This window comes from Macaca fascicularis, chromosome 16, assembly GCF_037993035.2.
Source record: "Macaca fascicularis isolate 582-1 chromosome 16, T2T-MFA8v1.1".
NCBI lineage: Eukaryota > Metazoa > Chordata > Mammalia > Primates > Cercopithecidae > Macaca > Macaca fascicularis.
In genome coordinates, this window is record NC_088390.1 from 45,831,044 (window position 1) to 45,847,710 (window position 16,667).

At 53.0% G+C, this 16,667-nt stretch overlaps 1 protein-coding gene and 1 long non-coding RNA gene across 15 annotated transcripts in view; one reads left to right on the plus strand and one right to left on the minus strand.

Annotated features, from left to right (window-relative positions):
• BCAS3 (BCAS3 microtubule associated cell migration factor) overlaps positions 1-16,667 on the plus strand; it is a 711,835-nt gene that overhangs the window by 690,704 nt on the left and 4,464 nt on the right. For 7 of the 14 annotated variants that reach the window (XM_065531261.1, XM_065531260.1, XM_074019077.1 and 4 more), the window contains one exon: positions 7,365-7,430. The exons of the other annotated variants lie outside the window; for them this stretch is intronic. In XM_065531261.1, coding sequence (XP_065387333.1) covers positions 7,365-7,430 — 66 coding nt within the window. The remainder of the gene's footprint in view (positions 1-7,364; positions 7,431-16,667) is intronic. 14 annotated transcript variants of the gene reach the window in all.
• Positions 6,509-9,766, minus strand: LOC141408787 (uncharacterized). The gene is made up of 2 exons (XR_012425557.1): positions 9,675-9,766; positions 6,509-6,906 (listed from the first exon to the last, which is right to left on the minus strand). It is a non-coding gene; the product is annotated as an uncharacterized lncRNA (long non-coding RNA).

Sequence of the window (16,667 nt, forward strand, 5' to 3'; positions counted from 1 at the left end):
CAAAACATTGACTTATTCCAACTGTTTTGTGTCTAGGTAAAGATATAACTTAATACCAGTGAAAAAGCTTTTTAAATAAACACCTGTGTACATATTAAGTACATTTTCTCTTTCGACTTTAACTCTTTCAATAACTGTAGCTGCACCTTGTCTTTCTTTTTAGTGCTCTCACACATCTGATATAAAAAGCCCAGGCCTTATGCATGGGTCCAGATCCCTGTGTAAAGTTTTTGTTTTGTTTTGTTTTGTTTTCTGAGACAGAGTCTCGCTCTGTTGCCCAGGCTGGAGTACAGTGGTGTGATCTCGGCTCACTGCAACCTCCATCTCTGGGTTCAAGCGAGTCTTCTGCCTTAGCTGCCCGAGTAACTGGGACTCAGGTACCTGCCACCATGCCTGGCTAATTTTTGTATTTTTTAATAGAGACAGGGTTTCACCATGTTAGCCAGGCTGGTCTCGAACTCCTGGCATCAAGTGATCTGCCCACCTCAGCCTTCCAAAGTGCTGGGATTACAGGCATGAACCATGGTGCCTGGCCCCTGTTTAAAGTATTCTTGATGCATCTCTGTTGCAGGAAGTATCTGTTTGCTGCTGTTAACTTTTTTTTTTTTTTTTTTTTGCTCTGTCACCCAGACTGGAGCGCAGTGGCACGATCTCGGCTCACTGCAACCTCCACCTCATGGGTTCAAGCGATTCTCATGCCTCAGCCTCCTCTCCTGGGGCCCTTTCCTGAGTGGCTAGGACTACAGGCGTGTGCCACCACGCCCAGCTAATTTTTGTATTTTTGGTAGAGATGGGGTTTCACCATGTTGGCCAGGCTGGTCTCAAACTCCTGGCCTCAGGTGATCCACCCGCCTCAGCCTCCCAAAGTGCTGGGATTACAGGCGTGAACCATGGTGCCCGGCCCCTGTTTAAAGTATTCTTGATACATCTCTGTTGCAGGAGTAGGAGTATCTGAGTATCTGTTTGCTGCTATTAACTTCTTTTTTCTTTTTTTTTCTCGTTCTGTCACCCAGGCTGGAGTGCAGTGGCATGATCTGGGCTCTCTGCAACCTCTGCCTCCAGGGTTCAAGCAATTCTTATGCCTCAGCCTCCCAAGTGGCTAGGACTACAGGCGTATGCCACCACATCTGGCTAATTTTTGTATTTTTAGTAGAGACAGGGTTTCACCATGTTGGCCAGGCTGGTCTTGAACTCCTGACCTCAAGTGATCTGCCTGCCTTGGCTTCCCAAAGTGTTGGGCTTACAGGCATGAGCCACTGCGCCCGGCCTGCCGTTGACTCTTAAGTGCTCACAGAGTCAGCTCTCAGGGTCCGGGAGACTGTCTGTTCCCGGTGACGGTTCCTTCCTGCGGCCCCGGGCTCACTGATTCTTCTTTACAGTGACAGCATTAAAGAGAGGAAAAGGCTTCATCTTTTCCTGTCTGCCGTCTCTTTAACAGTCTCTGCTTCAGCCAGAAGCAGTTATTCTTGGGGGTCACATAGTGGGCTCAATCTTTGCCTCTTACCCTCTGTCATGTATACATTTTACTCCCTGACCTAGTTCACCCACATCTGTAACCCTTCACAAAACAATATTACAGCCAGTGCATTCTAGTACTTTCTTTTCTTCTATTATTCTAAGAATTATCTTGTACTTTCCATTTTATTTCATTTTTTTAAATGCACTCATTACCCACTAAAGTGATTTCATAATACATTGGTGAATGGCAATCTATGCTTTGAAAGTCAGTGCTCTAGCTTATTCACCTAAATCCTCTGAGTTTTCCCATTTATGTATTAATTACTCTGCAGAAAAGGGTTTAAGATTATTTTCAACTAAAGCTCTTCCAAAGATTTCTGTCAGAAGCTACTTTTTATGTATTGAAAGGGCTGCGCCTTTCTTTTTCTCTTGTTAACATAAAAAGCACACTTTGAACATTAGGCAGTTTTTAAGTGATCACGGGATGGTTTCAGCAAGTTAATAACAAATATTTGTTGATTGCTATGTTTTGCAAAAGATGACCTAAAAGCACTATTCGTGTGTGTGTGTATGTGTGTGTGCGCGCATACTAACGTGTACTAATAAAGTCTTTCATTTTAAGACCATAAAAAAGTAAGCTCTCAACAAATGTGAGATATTTTTACTGGAGTCGATCAGATATGTACCAAATAACTAATCCAAATAACTCAGTGTATTGGACCCCTCTCCTGCCTCTAGAATCAGCTCTTCCAAAGGGCCTTGGAACTTCTGCCCGCGTCAGTACGGAGGGCCGGGGACTTTTTCATTCTAAGGCTACATTTCTAGTAGGTGTCATATTAGACCCATCCCATCCCAGGGTGCCACATGATCAGATGACAGTAATTGCAGGCACCAGTGCCATGAATTATCTTTTTTCTTTTTTCTTTTCTTTTTTTTTTTTTTTTTTGAGACCAAGTCTCACTCTGTCACCCAGACTAGAGGGCAATGGCACAATCTCGGCCCACTGCAGCCTCCACCTCCCATGTTCCAGTGATTCTCCTGCCTCAGCCTCCTGGGTAGCATGGATTACAGGCATGCGCCACCACGCCTAGCTAATTTTTGTATTTTTAGTAGAGATGGGGTTTCACCATGTTGGCCAGGCTGATCTCAAACTCCTGACCTCAGGTGATCCACCCACCTCTGCCTCCCAAAGTTCTGGGATTACATGTGTGAGCCACCACACTAGGCCAATTATCTTGTCTTTTAGCTGTCCCTACTCTCTGGTCAGTCCCATTTTAAAAGCAGATACTTGATTTATCAGTGTTCACTATAGAAAGTAGTTGACCACATTGGACTTGGCAGACATTTCAGAAGACGTGGTGTTGGTTAGAATTTTCTGCATCCCACATATTTTTAAAATCTGCAATTTAGAGAGAACTTTACCCAGTCCAGCCCTAGGGGTAGATGGATGCACCCTACTGACCCAACTCATTGCAAGGCCATGGAAATAGGAACTGACAGTGTTGCCCCAGGAAGCTGGAGAAGTGACACACACATGTGTTGTGTGGGCCTCCCAAGTCCCTTTCCCAAACCTGAGATTCTCTGATTCTCAGTGAAAGGTGAGCCTCCTTTATGGGTCCTGGGTTAGCCACCCTGTTCCTGTCCTAAGCAAACCCGGAGGTCGTGTGAGCTGAAGATGCTACCTTCACAGGGCTAGTGTGGCTCATAGCCCCATAGGTCACATTCCCTGCTTCCCTACCACACACAACCACCAAGCTGCTTTGATCTTTCCATAGAATCTTCTCTCCTTTTCCTACAGCCACTCTATCAGGCAAATTGGTATTTACCCCAGATACCCAGGAAGGGTTACAGTCTTTTGGCCTCCTGAAAGTACGAATTGCTCTCCTCTCCAGGATCCCCAGTGCGGCCGCCCATGAGACCCAGTGTTCATCTTTAATTTTTTCCTCCGAGCCTTACCTCTCCAACTTCCTGGGTCCCCTTCTCAAGACGGGCAAGGGTGATTCATCGGTGCAAGCCATAGCTTCTGGCTTTGTCTGGCTCTCTTGCCAAAGTCTCTAGGCTTCTCAGGGTAATATCCCTGATTGCCCACTGCTCCTAAAATTTCCCCTCTCTCTGCAACACCAAGTTCCTCAGCAAACGCTGTCACCCAAGCAACTTAGCCGGGACCTAGGGCCTTTCCTCTGCCTTATCTAATTGGGCCCTGGAGTTTTCCTCCTTCTATAGCATCTACAGAAGTTCTCTCAGTGTCTTCTCTTAATGACCTCATCAGTGGCCCAATGTGTTCTTTCTGTGGGCGGGGCAGACAGGCTCTGTGGGTATCTGCCAGTTTCTTCCCCAATAGGCTGGAGAAAAATCAGAGACATGTTTCCTATCCTCAAAGAGATGAAAGCCCCAGAGGAGGCCACCATACTGAACGGTGGGTCTGTTTCTCTCTGACTTCTACCCCCAGCTTCCCACTGGGCCTCCCTAGCTGAGCTGGACCAAGTGGAAGTCAGGAGTGCTCCCCTGCCCACAGGGCATGGTCTTTCTAGGATGCAGAGGCAAAGCTAGAACTCCCCAGTACCTAATGCCCTGATTGCTGAGGGTGGGAGAAAGTGTCCCCAGAGGCACAGGGCCACCAAATAGAGGGCCCAGTCCCAGCAGCAGGTCACAAGCATCCCTGCTTGGAACAAGAGGGAGCAGCTGCACCAGCGAGACTGTGGGATAGCCGGTGGCCTCAGCAGGGGTGGCGGTGTTGGTGTTGCTATTTGTGTCTCGATTCAGTGTTGGATTGCCTATTCCTAGCTATTTTCCACTGGCAGAAGAGGCCAAATCTGAGAGTCCTTTCAGTTCCCAGCACCAAGCTCCCGCTATTGGGAAGAATGTGTGTGTGGGCGGGGGGGGGGGTTTGTTTCCCCTTTTTTGTTGGGATTTGAAGCCCTCATCAAGAAATGGGGGAAGCCTGTGACCCTGGGCAAGTGCCTTTCCCTCTCTGGGCCAGTTTCTTCCTCTGTGACACAGTGTCAGGAGGAGGAGCTAGTAAATGTAGTAATTGTTGGCCTCCTATAACTCTGATGTCCTGGCTGCTGTAGGGAGCACTGGGTCTCTCTCATTTACTCCTCTCCATGGTAGCAGTGGCCACACCTCCCATGGGACTTGTACACCTCAGACTCTGCCTGCCACATAAATGTCCTCTAATTGTCAGAGCACTGCCAGGTAGACCTTCCCCTCTCCAGTTTACAAAGGAAGAAATGAAAGATTTGAAGTGAGATTACAACTAAAAGATGTGGGATTAAAATAAGATGTCTGGGAAGAGGTTCCAGTTATTAAGATCCTGCTGGTCTCACCTGGTCTGAAGAGTTAGAGTTTTATCAGTTATTCTCACCTTTTATTCAGAATAAGCAAGGATCCAGCAGAGGAAGGGGACTGTCACTGGCAGGCCCTGCCTTGACTGCTGTCTCACTTCCCTGCTCAGAAAGTGCCCAGGCCTGCACATTACCACCCAGGCTCCTTGCCGTCGTGTTTCTGGTCTCTTGCAGGCCTTCCCCACCTTCCCCTCCAGCCTGACCTCCCACCTCCCCTTCTGCAGCAACCTCTGCATATTTCACCTCCTCCACCTTCATGCAAACATAGGATCCCAGCATCCCCAGCACGCACCCTGTTCCCCTGGCCCTGGTGCATGTTAGTCAACCCTCAGGAGACCGCTACCCTCCCATCCTGCCCAGTCGTCATCTTAGGCCAAGCTCAAATCTCACCTCCTCTGTGTTGCTTTCCCTGACCGTGAAGCCAAATGTGTGCAACTCTCTCTGTCTCTGAATTTCTGCACCACCTACTCGCTGGATACTTGGACCTGGGCAGAGAGTGTATGCCGCCTTTTCCATTAACTTGCTCACCAGTTCCCTTTGTTCTGCCATTGGAAAAGGTCCAGCCCTGGTGGTCCCTTCAGCCCCTCCCTCACCCATACTCCCACGAGTGTCTTGACCCACTACTGGTTCTTTGAACCGAGTCTGAATCATCGTTGTTATCCCCAACCACCAGCCTTCTCCCTGCCCAGCAACCAGCACTGGAAGGAGAGCCAGGCTGAGGCTCAGTTAATGTTTGTTGAGTGACTGGATGGGTTTCTGTGGCCCCTGAGAGGTAAATGAAAGCCAGTCAAAGCAATGGGAATCATTATTGATTAAAAGTCACACTTGTTAGTTTCCGGCCAGGTCTCAAATCTGATTCTGGGTTGATCATTTTCCCCACACCACCTTTGTCACTAAGGCTACTGGAGGCCCCACCAGGGGCAGAGCTGTAATGGGAGTTTGGGCTGAGACTGTCCTCTGCATATTTCTTAGTTGTCTAAAGTCACCTTTCAACTCTTTCACCAAGGCACAGTGATTCCTGTCAACAAGGAGGAAGTGCCAGTGTGACCTCTGTGACCCTTCAGAGTCCCCTCTCCAGGTGCTGCCCCAACATGAAAGCAGGAATTACTGTGGAAAGGCACAGGCTTGGACTGAGGGGCTGGGGGAGGGCTGTTGGACCCCCAGATCATGGGCTCTCCTCTGGAAGCATTAACAGAGGTAAATGGTTAACAAAAGGGAGGATTTCTCCCTGTTCCTCCTCCTCTGCCACAGTATTGACTTTTAACCACTGACCTTTCTGTGAGGTGTGAGATTCTGAACAAAGTTGAACGTGTTCATGGATGGTTAAATTCCCACCTTTCCCTTCGGCCCCTGCCTCTGCCCTCTGCCTTCTCGAAACATGGCCCGAGATGTGGAGGCCACCCCCTGGATGTGGTGGCCGCTAAGAGAAGGAGACACACTTGCTCACAGAAAATGAAAGTTGGCCATGACCCTCTGACCCTTTAGGAATCCAGAGCTTGGCTCCTAGAAGCCACTGAGCACTGTAGTAAGAAGGCCAAGCCAAGCCAATCTGATTGAACTTAACAGAGAAGTGAAGTTCCCTAGCAGAAGAAGGCATTTTGGAGCACCCATCCTGGAAACAGCTTCCTAGCCTCGGCCTTCTACTTATTTCTTCCTGCCCACTCCTCCTTCCACCCCACCCCGCCCCCAGGGACCTGCCAGCCCACTGCATAAGACATTTTTTAATTTGCTGGCAAAATCCCCCAGCACCGGGCTTCGCAGCCCTCCCCCGTTACCCACATATTTTTTTATGGGGTATAGCCCGCTAGCTTGCAGTTCCACCCCTCTGCACCCTTCATTGAGTTTTGGGAGAAGCACCATCCGGTCGTGTCATTTGTTCAGGATGACTTTTCCATTCCGTGCCCACTGTGTTCGTTTTCCTGGAATGTTCCCATCATCTCCTGGCTCCCGTTGGCCAGGGCCAGCATGCCATCTCCACGCTGTTGTGTGTGACGGTTTGGTGCTGACCCAAGGGGTGGGCTGGAGGAGTATGAGCCTGGGCTGGGTCCTTGGAAAGCCTGGAGTTTCTTGGTTTCATGCATTATCCATCCCCGACCACTGAGAGCTGAATAGGAGCATGCAGTTAGCACCCTTGAGCTGGTCTTTGTGACCTTTCCCTAAGCAGCCCAATCACACACTGCCATGCAGCTTTGAAGTTCAGACCTGGTTTCCAAATCCACAGAAGCTGAGAGGAGAAAGAAAATCTGAGTGGTTACCCAAGATGCCGGCTTTGTCTCTACATCCTTCCCTACCTCAGCCCTGTGCGGCAGGCAGGAGTGTAGGAACTCAGGCAGCTGGACTGGGGAGGAGGGAGAGAAGGAAGGATGATACCAGTTTAGGCTAGTGAGAAATCTGTAAAACCCTAGATGTGCTGTGCCTGGGAACAGACCATGAACACTCCCACGAAGCTCTCAGTGGTCAAACCAGATTTGGGTATCGACTCACTTTGATCTCAGCTCTTCCTGCTCTCTTAAAGGTCCAGTTTGTGATCCTCTTTAAAGGAATATTTTATTTTCAATACAGACACAGCCCTTGATGTAGCAGTAAAAACCTTCCCCCCCGAGAGACACGTGGCTGTGAAGTGTTTTGGTATGTAACATCCTATCTTTGCCTACGTGGAAGGGGTTATCCCATTGCTTCTTTTGTCCCTCAAGAGGGTGCTCTCCCTAAGCCCTCGTGCCCAGGCCCAGGCCCAGGAGCACTCTAGGGAGGGCAGGGGTCAATTCAGATGGGAGATCCCTTCTGGCAGGGGACTGGTTTGGGATGGGGAGCGGCTGTCATCCTTCACCCAACAAGAGTTTCTTTGAGAACGCTACTCCCTGCCCCCCACTTTGAAGATGGAAGTCAAATTTTCGGACTCTGCTGTGCAGAGCAGAGAGGTCACTAGGCTCTAATGCATTTACCATTGACTGCCCCTCTTGTAGTGCGTCTATTAGTGAGTAATTTGATTTGTACCTATTCATTTGCAGTCCCTGCAGGAGCCTGGAGCTGGCCCCTAGTATAATTGGTGCTGTCTCTATTTTTACATCATTAGATTAGCCCCGACTCCTGGCCACTTGTTGTCTGCGCTTGTCTGTCCATTTATACAACCTAATGTAACACAAAATTCATTACTGATCACATTACTTTCAACTCTGAAGCCAGCCTTGTGATAAACATTTGGTTAACCCCTTCCTACCCACGGGAGGGCTGACAGAACAAATGCACTTCCACCCGACAGGCAAATCAATATCTTAATACACCAAAGTGGAATTGCATTTCTAGATTTGTTATTCCTCCTGGAGGAGCAAATGGAAAGGCTCGCCTGAGCCAGCTGAATTGAATAATGAATAGAGCCCCGGCACCAGCAGCCAGTCTGCGAGCACAGCACAAAGGCAGACCGGCATCAGCCCGGCCTTTTCCATCTGGACGGGCGGCGGCACCACCACAATTAGCTGAGACCGTGATCCTTTCCCAGCCACGGCGTGTGGGCTTGAGACACAGGCTGGGACCCCAAAGAGGGCAACAGAGGCCATGCCCCAACACCATTCCTTTAGCTAGGCTTGCCTAGAACACTAGATCAAGAACTGGGTTAGTTAACTTCAAACCTGGTTCACTGATGTCAAGGCTACCAGACACTAAATGCCACCGAGAAGTTAAATCGATTACTAAACTCAGGTTTACCATCTGGAAACAAACCTAAAAAGCTCTATCTCTTTAGAGCCAGGTCAGTGCATTGGGATTGGTTGGTTCACACCAACTTGTATGTGTGTGCCTGTGCCCAGGGCCAGCATTCTTCGGCACGCAGATGCCATGTGTGCCTGTACATGGTTCTGGTTCTCTGGTAGGGTTGCTGTGAGCAACATGTGGGACTCCAACACGGGAGCTGGCCAGGGGTCTTAAAGGGACCTCAACCTCAGCACAGTATTATTAATCTAGAAAATTCTCTCCTACCCCCAGCCTAGTCATCCTCTCCCCAACCCCCATTGGTCTCTGGGTAGCAGCCACAGCCCCAATAAGTCATTAACTTTCAGGACAGCTTGTTTCAAAGTGAAAAATACTCCCACTTATTAAGAAACTCTCATAAAGCCTGGGGCCGGGCACGGTGTGGCTCACTCTTGTAATCTCAGGACTTTGGGAGGCTGAGGAGGGTGGATCACCTAGGTCAGGAGTTTGAGACCAGCCTGGCCAACATGGTGAAACCCCATCTCTACTAAAAATACAAAAATTAGCCAGACGTGGTGGCACACGCCTGTAACCCCAGCTACTCAGGAGGCTGAGGCAGGAGAATCAGCTTTTGTTATTTGGCTTTTTTTTTTTTTTTCGGAGACAGAGTTTCACTCTTATTGCCCAGGTTGGAGTGCAACGGCACAACCTCAGCTCACCGCAACATCTGCCTCCCAGGTTCAAGGGATTCTCCTGCCTCAGCCTCCCCAGTAGCTGAGATTACAGTCACCCGCCACCACGCCCGGCTAATTTTTTGCATTTTTTGTAGAGACGGGGGTTTTACCATGTTGGTCAGGCTGGTCTCGAACCCCTGACCTCAGGTGATACACCTGCCTCAGCCTCCCAAAGTGTTGAGATTACAGGCCTGAGCCACCGTGCCCGGCCAGGAGAATTGTTTGAACCCAGAAGGTGGAGGTTGCAGTAAGCTGAGATCGCAACACTGCACTCCAGCCTGTGTGAAAGAGTAAGACCCTGTCTCAAAAAAAAAAAAAAAAAAAAAAAAAAAAAAAAAAAAAGGAGGGAGGAAGGAAGGGAAGGAAAGGAAGGAAGGAAGGAAGGAACTCTCAGAAAGCCTGTACCACAATGATTAGAAAAATTGGCATAGGGGAAGGAGAATGGAACCATTACCATGAAAGTCATAAGTGCCATGAACAGAAGATCCTCCAGTGGGAAGGGAAGCGGGGAAAAGCAGCCTTCTAGGGACCATTCTGCCTGGATTTGGATATGGGGAAGTTCTGGGCAGGAGGCCGAGGGGCAGAGGCACTGAAGCCTGAAACAGGACACCCCCTCTCACAGAGGACTGCACCTTGGACCCTGCTGTCCCTGCAGCTGTCCAGAGCCCTTCCAGGCCGGAAGTGGCAAACAGTCCTGTGAGACGTGGAGGTCCTGGAGATTCCTGGAGAGGGCCAGGCACCACTCAGGGCCTTGTCTATTAGACGGATTCTTCCACCATCTCTCATACCTCTCCTCCTTCGTGTACAGGGAGGGGGCAGGGAGAGGGGCGCCTCCTTGCAGCAGGCCTAGGGCCTCAAGGTGAGAAGTAAGAGGGGGGGAAGGGCCTCACCCTGTCCTGGGCTGTAGGACCAGGCCCAGCTACCGAGAGCTCCTTGTCCCAAAGACTCCAGAATCGTAACCCTCAAGCACTTCCTGCTGTGAGGAGCTACGAAGCAAGCAGGGGTCCCCTCAGCAGGGTATTATGACAGCACCACATCCCAGCAGTGGAAGGACACTGGAGTTGTCACTGAGGTGAGCCTGGGCACAGTGCTGTCTCCTCGGGTCGGGGAGACCCTTTCAGAAGGAGTCAGGGCACTAACTCCCCACCCCCACCCCCGATGAACCCCCAGCACACTGTCTTGCTCGGCTGCAAGCCCGAAGCTTTGACCTCAGCTGTTAATCCTCTCAGGTGGGTAAATGGAACACAGGGGTGGGGGATATCTGTGTATCCCATGCTGGCCCCAGCCCCATAAACTCTAGAAAACAGATAAGGGCACAGGCCTTCACCTTTGCAGACTAGGATGGACCAGTGGCAGGGAGGAACGCCCGTCTGCCTGTGGAATGAGAGACTGTGATTTCTTAACCTTGATGGAAAAGGGGAAAGCCACATCTTACCAAACTCTTCCGCTGCGTCGTAGGGAATTTAATTACATTTGGACATTGGAATGAGAAGCAGATGTGGCTCTGGCCTGCTGGAGCAGCTCTCAAAGGACAGCCGCTGTCCTGTGGTCTGCAGGGCTCAGTGCTATCTCGTCACGCTGGAGGGTAGCTCGGGGAGACCCCTTCCCAGGAACTAGGGTGGGTCTTCCAAGCTTCAGGGCTGGACTTCAGGACACAGACAGGTCAAGGCCAGCTGCCAGCACCTAGTGCCAAGGACCAGTCTCCAAGCCCTGTCCCCTCTTCATAGCCGGGCAGAGCAGGCCTGTGTGCTGGTGCCTGAGACTCCTCCAGGCCCCTCATTGGCATCCACACAGAGCGGTGGTGTGGCAGCACCTGGATGGGCGTTCTCCATCCCAAGCCCGCCTGCCATGCCCCTCAGCACTGAGTCCACCCTAAGTGGCATCGGCCAAGGCTCTGCCCCCAGGTTGGCACCGAGGAGCTGGAGCTAGGAGGGATATTTCAACCCCCCTCCTGGGGGGCCCTCCGCCTGCTAGAGACAGCGGAGGCAGCAAAGCTTATTTTTTTACCCAGAGGTCCGTGTCCAGTGCGGGTTCTGCTTCTTAAAGCCCCCCACATGCTTTTCTCATTAGAGCCATACACGCCCAGTGAGGTCACTAGAGCAGACCCTCCCCTCCTGTGCCACAGATGCTGATGCAAATGAGAAGTGAAGTGACTCGCTCAGGTCATTTGGCACATCTGTGACAGAACTGAGGCCAGAGCGAAGTCAGCCTCTTAGCACAGTCCTCCTCCTCCCCGGGCCGTCCACAGGGAGCGGCAGGGCAGGGCTTCTCCCACATCTGGCCGATCCTCGGCATGGCTCCGGCCAGTCCTCAGACACATCCAAACTAGGGACATAGGAGCTGGGTCAGCGCAGCCTTTTCTGTCCCCTCGTATAGCATGTGGTGACCGCATGTACTCTGCCTTGGTCAGGGTTTCAGGTTTCACTAACGTAGTGGGCACTGAGAGGGTCCCCGGATGTGGGGTGCAGTCGAGGTGGTCTGGGTGGGTGATCTTCTCCTTTCAAGCCAAGACCTGGGGAGGCAGGGGTAAGGTGGCTTTACTGGGAGTGAGGTGTGGCAGCCTTCTTGGGGGAAATGGCCCCAGTCCCCACCAGGCCAGCACACCCTGTGGCTCAGACCTGCCCATGCCACCACTCTTTAGTCGTTCAAAGGCTGCAAAGGAGAACCCGCGCCGGGCTGGAAGCTCTGCCTGGAGCTCCAGTGCCCTCCCCACGCCACACACAGGCACGGTCAGCCATACAGGAGAGGCGCGGCTGCAGTGAGGGACAGGCCCCTCCCAAGTCCTCCTCAGTCCCCAGGGCTCTCTCCTCCCCAACCTTTCCCATCTTCATTCTCCCTTCCCCGGCATTGCAATACACATCTCTCCCAGCTTCTGCCCCTGTCCCTGCTGGCACCTGCCGGTGTCTGGGGCTCTAACCTGTCTCTCAGCCCCGCTCATGGCGTTAAGGCCGCAATGGCTTGCTCTCATGAACGGGGCTTCCGGGGGCCTGAGAAGCTTTCCTCTGTGGGTCCTAGAGGGAAGGGGAATGGCTGGGGGAAGGTGACATGCCCGTGCCCTCCCTGGTTGCTCGGGTGGAAGCTCAGGCACAGAGAGGGCCCGCTGCCTACCTGACTTGCAGTGTCCTCAGCCCTCACCCTAGCTAGGTGTTGGTTGTGACTTTCACCTTCTGGGGCGGTGGACGTCTGGCGGCATCTGAGGTCTCTCATCCTCAGGTCTCCCAGCAAACCCTGCTGAGGCTTTAAAGCACCTGTGCCTGGCCCCAGTGGCCAAGGGCAGCAGTTCCAGGCATCCTGAGTCAAAAGCACCAGAGATTTCCCTTCAGTGTTTGGAGCTGGTGAGGGCTGGATGCAGGATACGCCATGCGGTCCTGCTTCATTCTGTGACAGCATTCTGGATCTCACTACCTGAGGGGTCAGAAACAAAAGCTGGGCAAGGAGGAGAGAAAGCATGTTCCTGGGAGCCTGTGTGTGGAAAGAGACTCCAGCCAGGAAGGAGGCCATGCCTGCCCCCAGGCCCCAGCACTCAGGCAGGAGCTCTCAGGAGCCCAGGCTGTGTTGCGAGGAAGGCACCAGTGCATGAGGTGCCTGGGCCAGGGGTCTGTGCTCAAACTTAGGCATGAAGCCCCCGAGATAACAGCAGGCCAGAGTGAGCCCTGCCTCTCACCTGCTCCCTGGTGCCTGCAGCCCAAGCCAGGGTTCCTGTTAGCAGAAGCAGAGGAGTCTTTTCATCCTCAGCTTCCAGAAGCTGCCCTCCTTCCTTCCTCCAGCATGCCTGGGAAGGGAACAGAAACCCCTGCCAGAGGAGAAAGGGGACTCCCTTCTCAGTCCCTGCTAGCCCAGCCCCCCATCCTCCCAAGCGCTCACTGCTGGTGGGCAAAGAGGACTCCTGGTCTGTGGGCATGGCAGCCTGGCAGCCTGTGAGCTCTGAAGCCTTAGGGAGGAACCTGGTGGGGAGGGGAGCCCCACACTGCTGGGTGAAGCCTGGCGGGGCGGGTGGTGGGGAAGAGGGAAAGCGCAGGGGAGCCAGGAAGCCTGGGAGGTGGGTACACTGAGTGCAGTGGGAAGCAGGGCTGCCTTTAACTGCTGCACTTTTCACCTCCTAAAAAGTGCCCTGGGGGCTGCGGCTGGCTCCATCCCAGAGTGTGGTCTCTGACAAGGCTGTCAGGGGTTTAGAGCCAATCTCAGCCAACTCCGTCTCTGTCTCACAGAGCAGGCCCCCGCCTCCTCAGCCACCCTCTGGAAGAGACAGCAGTTGTTTTCAGGCACAGGACTGGTGTAAGACAAACAGCCCCGAGCCATGTCTGCCTGGACCACCACCTCTCCAGGTGCCAGCGTCAGCACCAGGAAGCTGCCAGCCCTGCTCAGCCCCACACAAGTTGGTCAAGTCTTCCCTCCACTCAGCCTCTCTCTCTCCAAGCCCCATTTTGCATAGCCAGTCCTGTTTGCAGGACATAACGGCCCTGTGTGCAGGCCCCTTGCTGACCAAGTTGATCCCTTGGGGCAGACCCCATGTGGTCCATTTACTGAACTTAGAGCAGTCACGTGACCCGCTGGTCTCCTCTTCACATGTCCCATCAAGGGAAAATGCAGAAAATGCCTGACTTCCTAATGAGAGGACCTCCCCAACTATGTACCTCACTCCCCATTCAGGAACCCCCAGGCAGAAGGGGACTGAAGCTGTTGGTTGCAAACCTCCTCAAAGCCAGGCACTGGGCAAACCGGGCAGCTCGGCTGGCTGCTGTGTGCCGCGAAGCCATCCGCTCCCCTGGGCCACCAGCAAGCCCAGCCCCAGCAAGGGTCTTAACCACAGTCCCTGCTGATGTGGGAGAGCTGAGAGGTGGATGCAGAAGGGAAAAATCGATGCATGTCAACAGGGTTGGAAATTTATTTTCCATCTTGGAAGAGGGTATTTGCAAAGAGACGAGGAGGGAAATGAAAAGCTGTAAACACATATCTGCCATCTTCCTCCCTGGGCCATTTCTTGATTAAAAAGAAAGAATCCTTCCCAAACTCCAGTGGAAGCCAAGCTGATGAGGGCCTGGATGGCAGAGACACCTGCTGGGGAGGGAGGCTGGAGAGGGACCCTGTAGTCCTGTGGATCATCACAATGACTAATCCGATTGCAGCAATAATAGTAACTCACATTTGCTGACTGGAAGCGTTAAGCACTTTGTGATGCACTCTACATGCATTATTTAATTTCATTCTTAGAACCAGGCCATGACACAGACATTGTTAACCTCATGTTCGGGAACCTGAGGCACAACGATTCGAGTAGCTTTCCTAAAGTCTCCCAGGTAGCAGGTGGCCGGGGGCTGTGCCCTTAACCACTTCCCTAAACGTCTCCACCAAGCTGGGCAGACACTGCCCCTCTGCCTTCTCGGGTTCTCCGAGTTGGGGGGATGGACTGGCTGGGGGAAACATCCTCATCCTCCCGCTCACTGCTGGAAGCAGGCAGAGCTGTGGGTGCAGGGTCAGACTGGACCCTAAGGTCTCATCCTACTCCCACCAGGCAGCGTGGATGGAGAAATGCAGCCAGGGCTCAGTCACAGTGCTCTGCCAGTCCCTTCAGTGGGCAGCATCAATGCTCATGTACAGAGCCGTGGACGCTGCTCCTTTTGTGGTGGCAGAAGTTCCAGAGCTGCCCAAGGCTGAACCAGGGGCCCCAGGCAGCCTGTTCCTAAACACATACAGAGCACTGCCCTCCCTGGCCCCACTCAGGTCCCTGGGCTAGGGCTCAATGCCCCTGCTTCCAGAAGCCAGAGGAGCTTTTCTCAGGGCCTTTGACGTCCAGCTTGGAAGAGACCCAGAGGACACCAAGCCCGCAGCAGGACTTCCTCACTCTTTTGTTTTGTTTTGTTTTTTGAGATGCCAGGCTGGAGTGTAGTGGCACAACCATAGCCCGCTGCAGCCTGGAGCACCTGGGCTCAAGGGATCTTCCTGCCTCCCGAGTAGCTGGGACTACAGGCACATGCTACCACGCCTGGCTAATCTTTTAATTTTTGGACACGGTTTTGCTGTGTTGCCCAAGATGATCTTGAACTCTTGGCTTCAAGTGATCCCCTTGCCTTGGCTTCCCAAAGTGTGGGATTACAGGCGTGAGCCACTGCACCCTGCCTGACTTCACCTCCAACCTGCTGCTGGGCGCCCTGGTTTGGCCTCTCCAGCTTTCCCTGCGTCTCACACAGGCCCTGTGCCCTCCACATTTCACCCCTCCCGGGGAGTCTGCTGCCCATCAACTCACAGCCTGGCAAAGGGACCACAACACTGCACTGTGGGCGGGGGGGCAGGGGCCATGCTGCATGACCCAGCTCAGGAGTAGGGTGAGGTGTGGGCAGCTGTGCCCTTGCCTCCTCACAGACAGAGAGCGACCCCACCCCACGCCATCTCCCTGGGCACACGCTCCCAGGTGACCAGGGTTGCTTCTCTCTAAAAAGGCCAGCCCCCTGTCTCCGCCCCCTCTGACACCTCTGAGTTTGGACAGGCTCCATATGGAGTGGGGCAGCGTGTGGATCCAGCTTGCTTTTTTTTTTTTTTTTTCACCCTGAGAACAGTAGTGCCAAGGATCGAGCTGTCTCATCCTTCACTTGTTTCACGAGAGCAGAGGCACCTTTCCTTCAGGTGCTACTCATTCATCATCCCCCTACCCCTGGGGCCTGTCTATCCCGGCCCAAGTCATAGAGGGGCAGCTGCGGGTAACAGGCCCATTTCCAATATGAGCCAACAGGAATGGCTCTCCAGCATGGGCATGGGGGCCGGTCTTAGTGATGCCGGAGCTGCCAGCACCCTGTGGCCCGCACCAGCACCCGTTCTTTCTTGGGGGATGGGGGGAGAGGGTGAAGAACCAGGGCTAGTGGCTGCTTCCTCTTCCTTGGTTTTGCTCTCTGCAGCGTGGGTATATAGCTCCCACCGCCCAGGGAAACCACATCCCTGGAGAATGCAAGGTCACAATGAGGTGACTGGGTCTAGCCGCTTGCCTGAGAGCCACTCCTCCTCTCCTGCCCTACTTCAGGGCCTGGAGAACAAGCTCTTTTAGAGCTTTTCCCACTGACCAGAATCTCCACACCTCTAAGTGGGGAGGCGGCTGGGGACACTTTCCTTATTTCCTGCCACAGAGCCCCCAGCACTCCCTTCCGGGCCCTGGCAAGTTCCTCATGGACTTCCCCCACAGGTCCACCTCAGCCACAGGACAGCTGCCCAGACCTGGGGGTCTTGGGAGTGGGGGAGGAGGGCAGCAGCCAGGAGTTGGGCCACTGAGTCAGAAGGTCCAAGGGCACCCCTAAAAACTGCAGTCTATCTCCCTGTCCTCTTCCGGCAACCCACCTGCATGGGACCCCATCTGGCACTGCATGGGCCGTAGGTCCCCACCCCTCCCCCTTCCTAAAACTGTTCCTCATGCTGAACCTGTGACTCCTCTCCCCCTCCCCCACACTGAACGGAGTCTTGG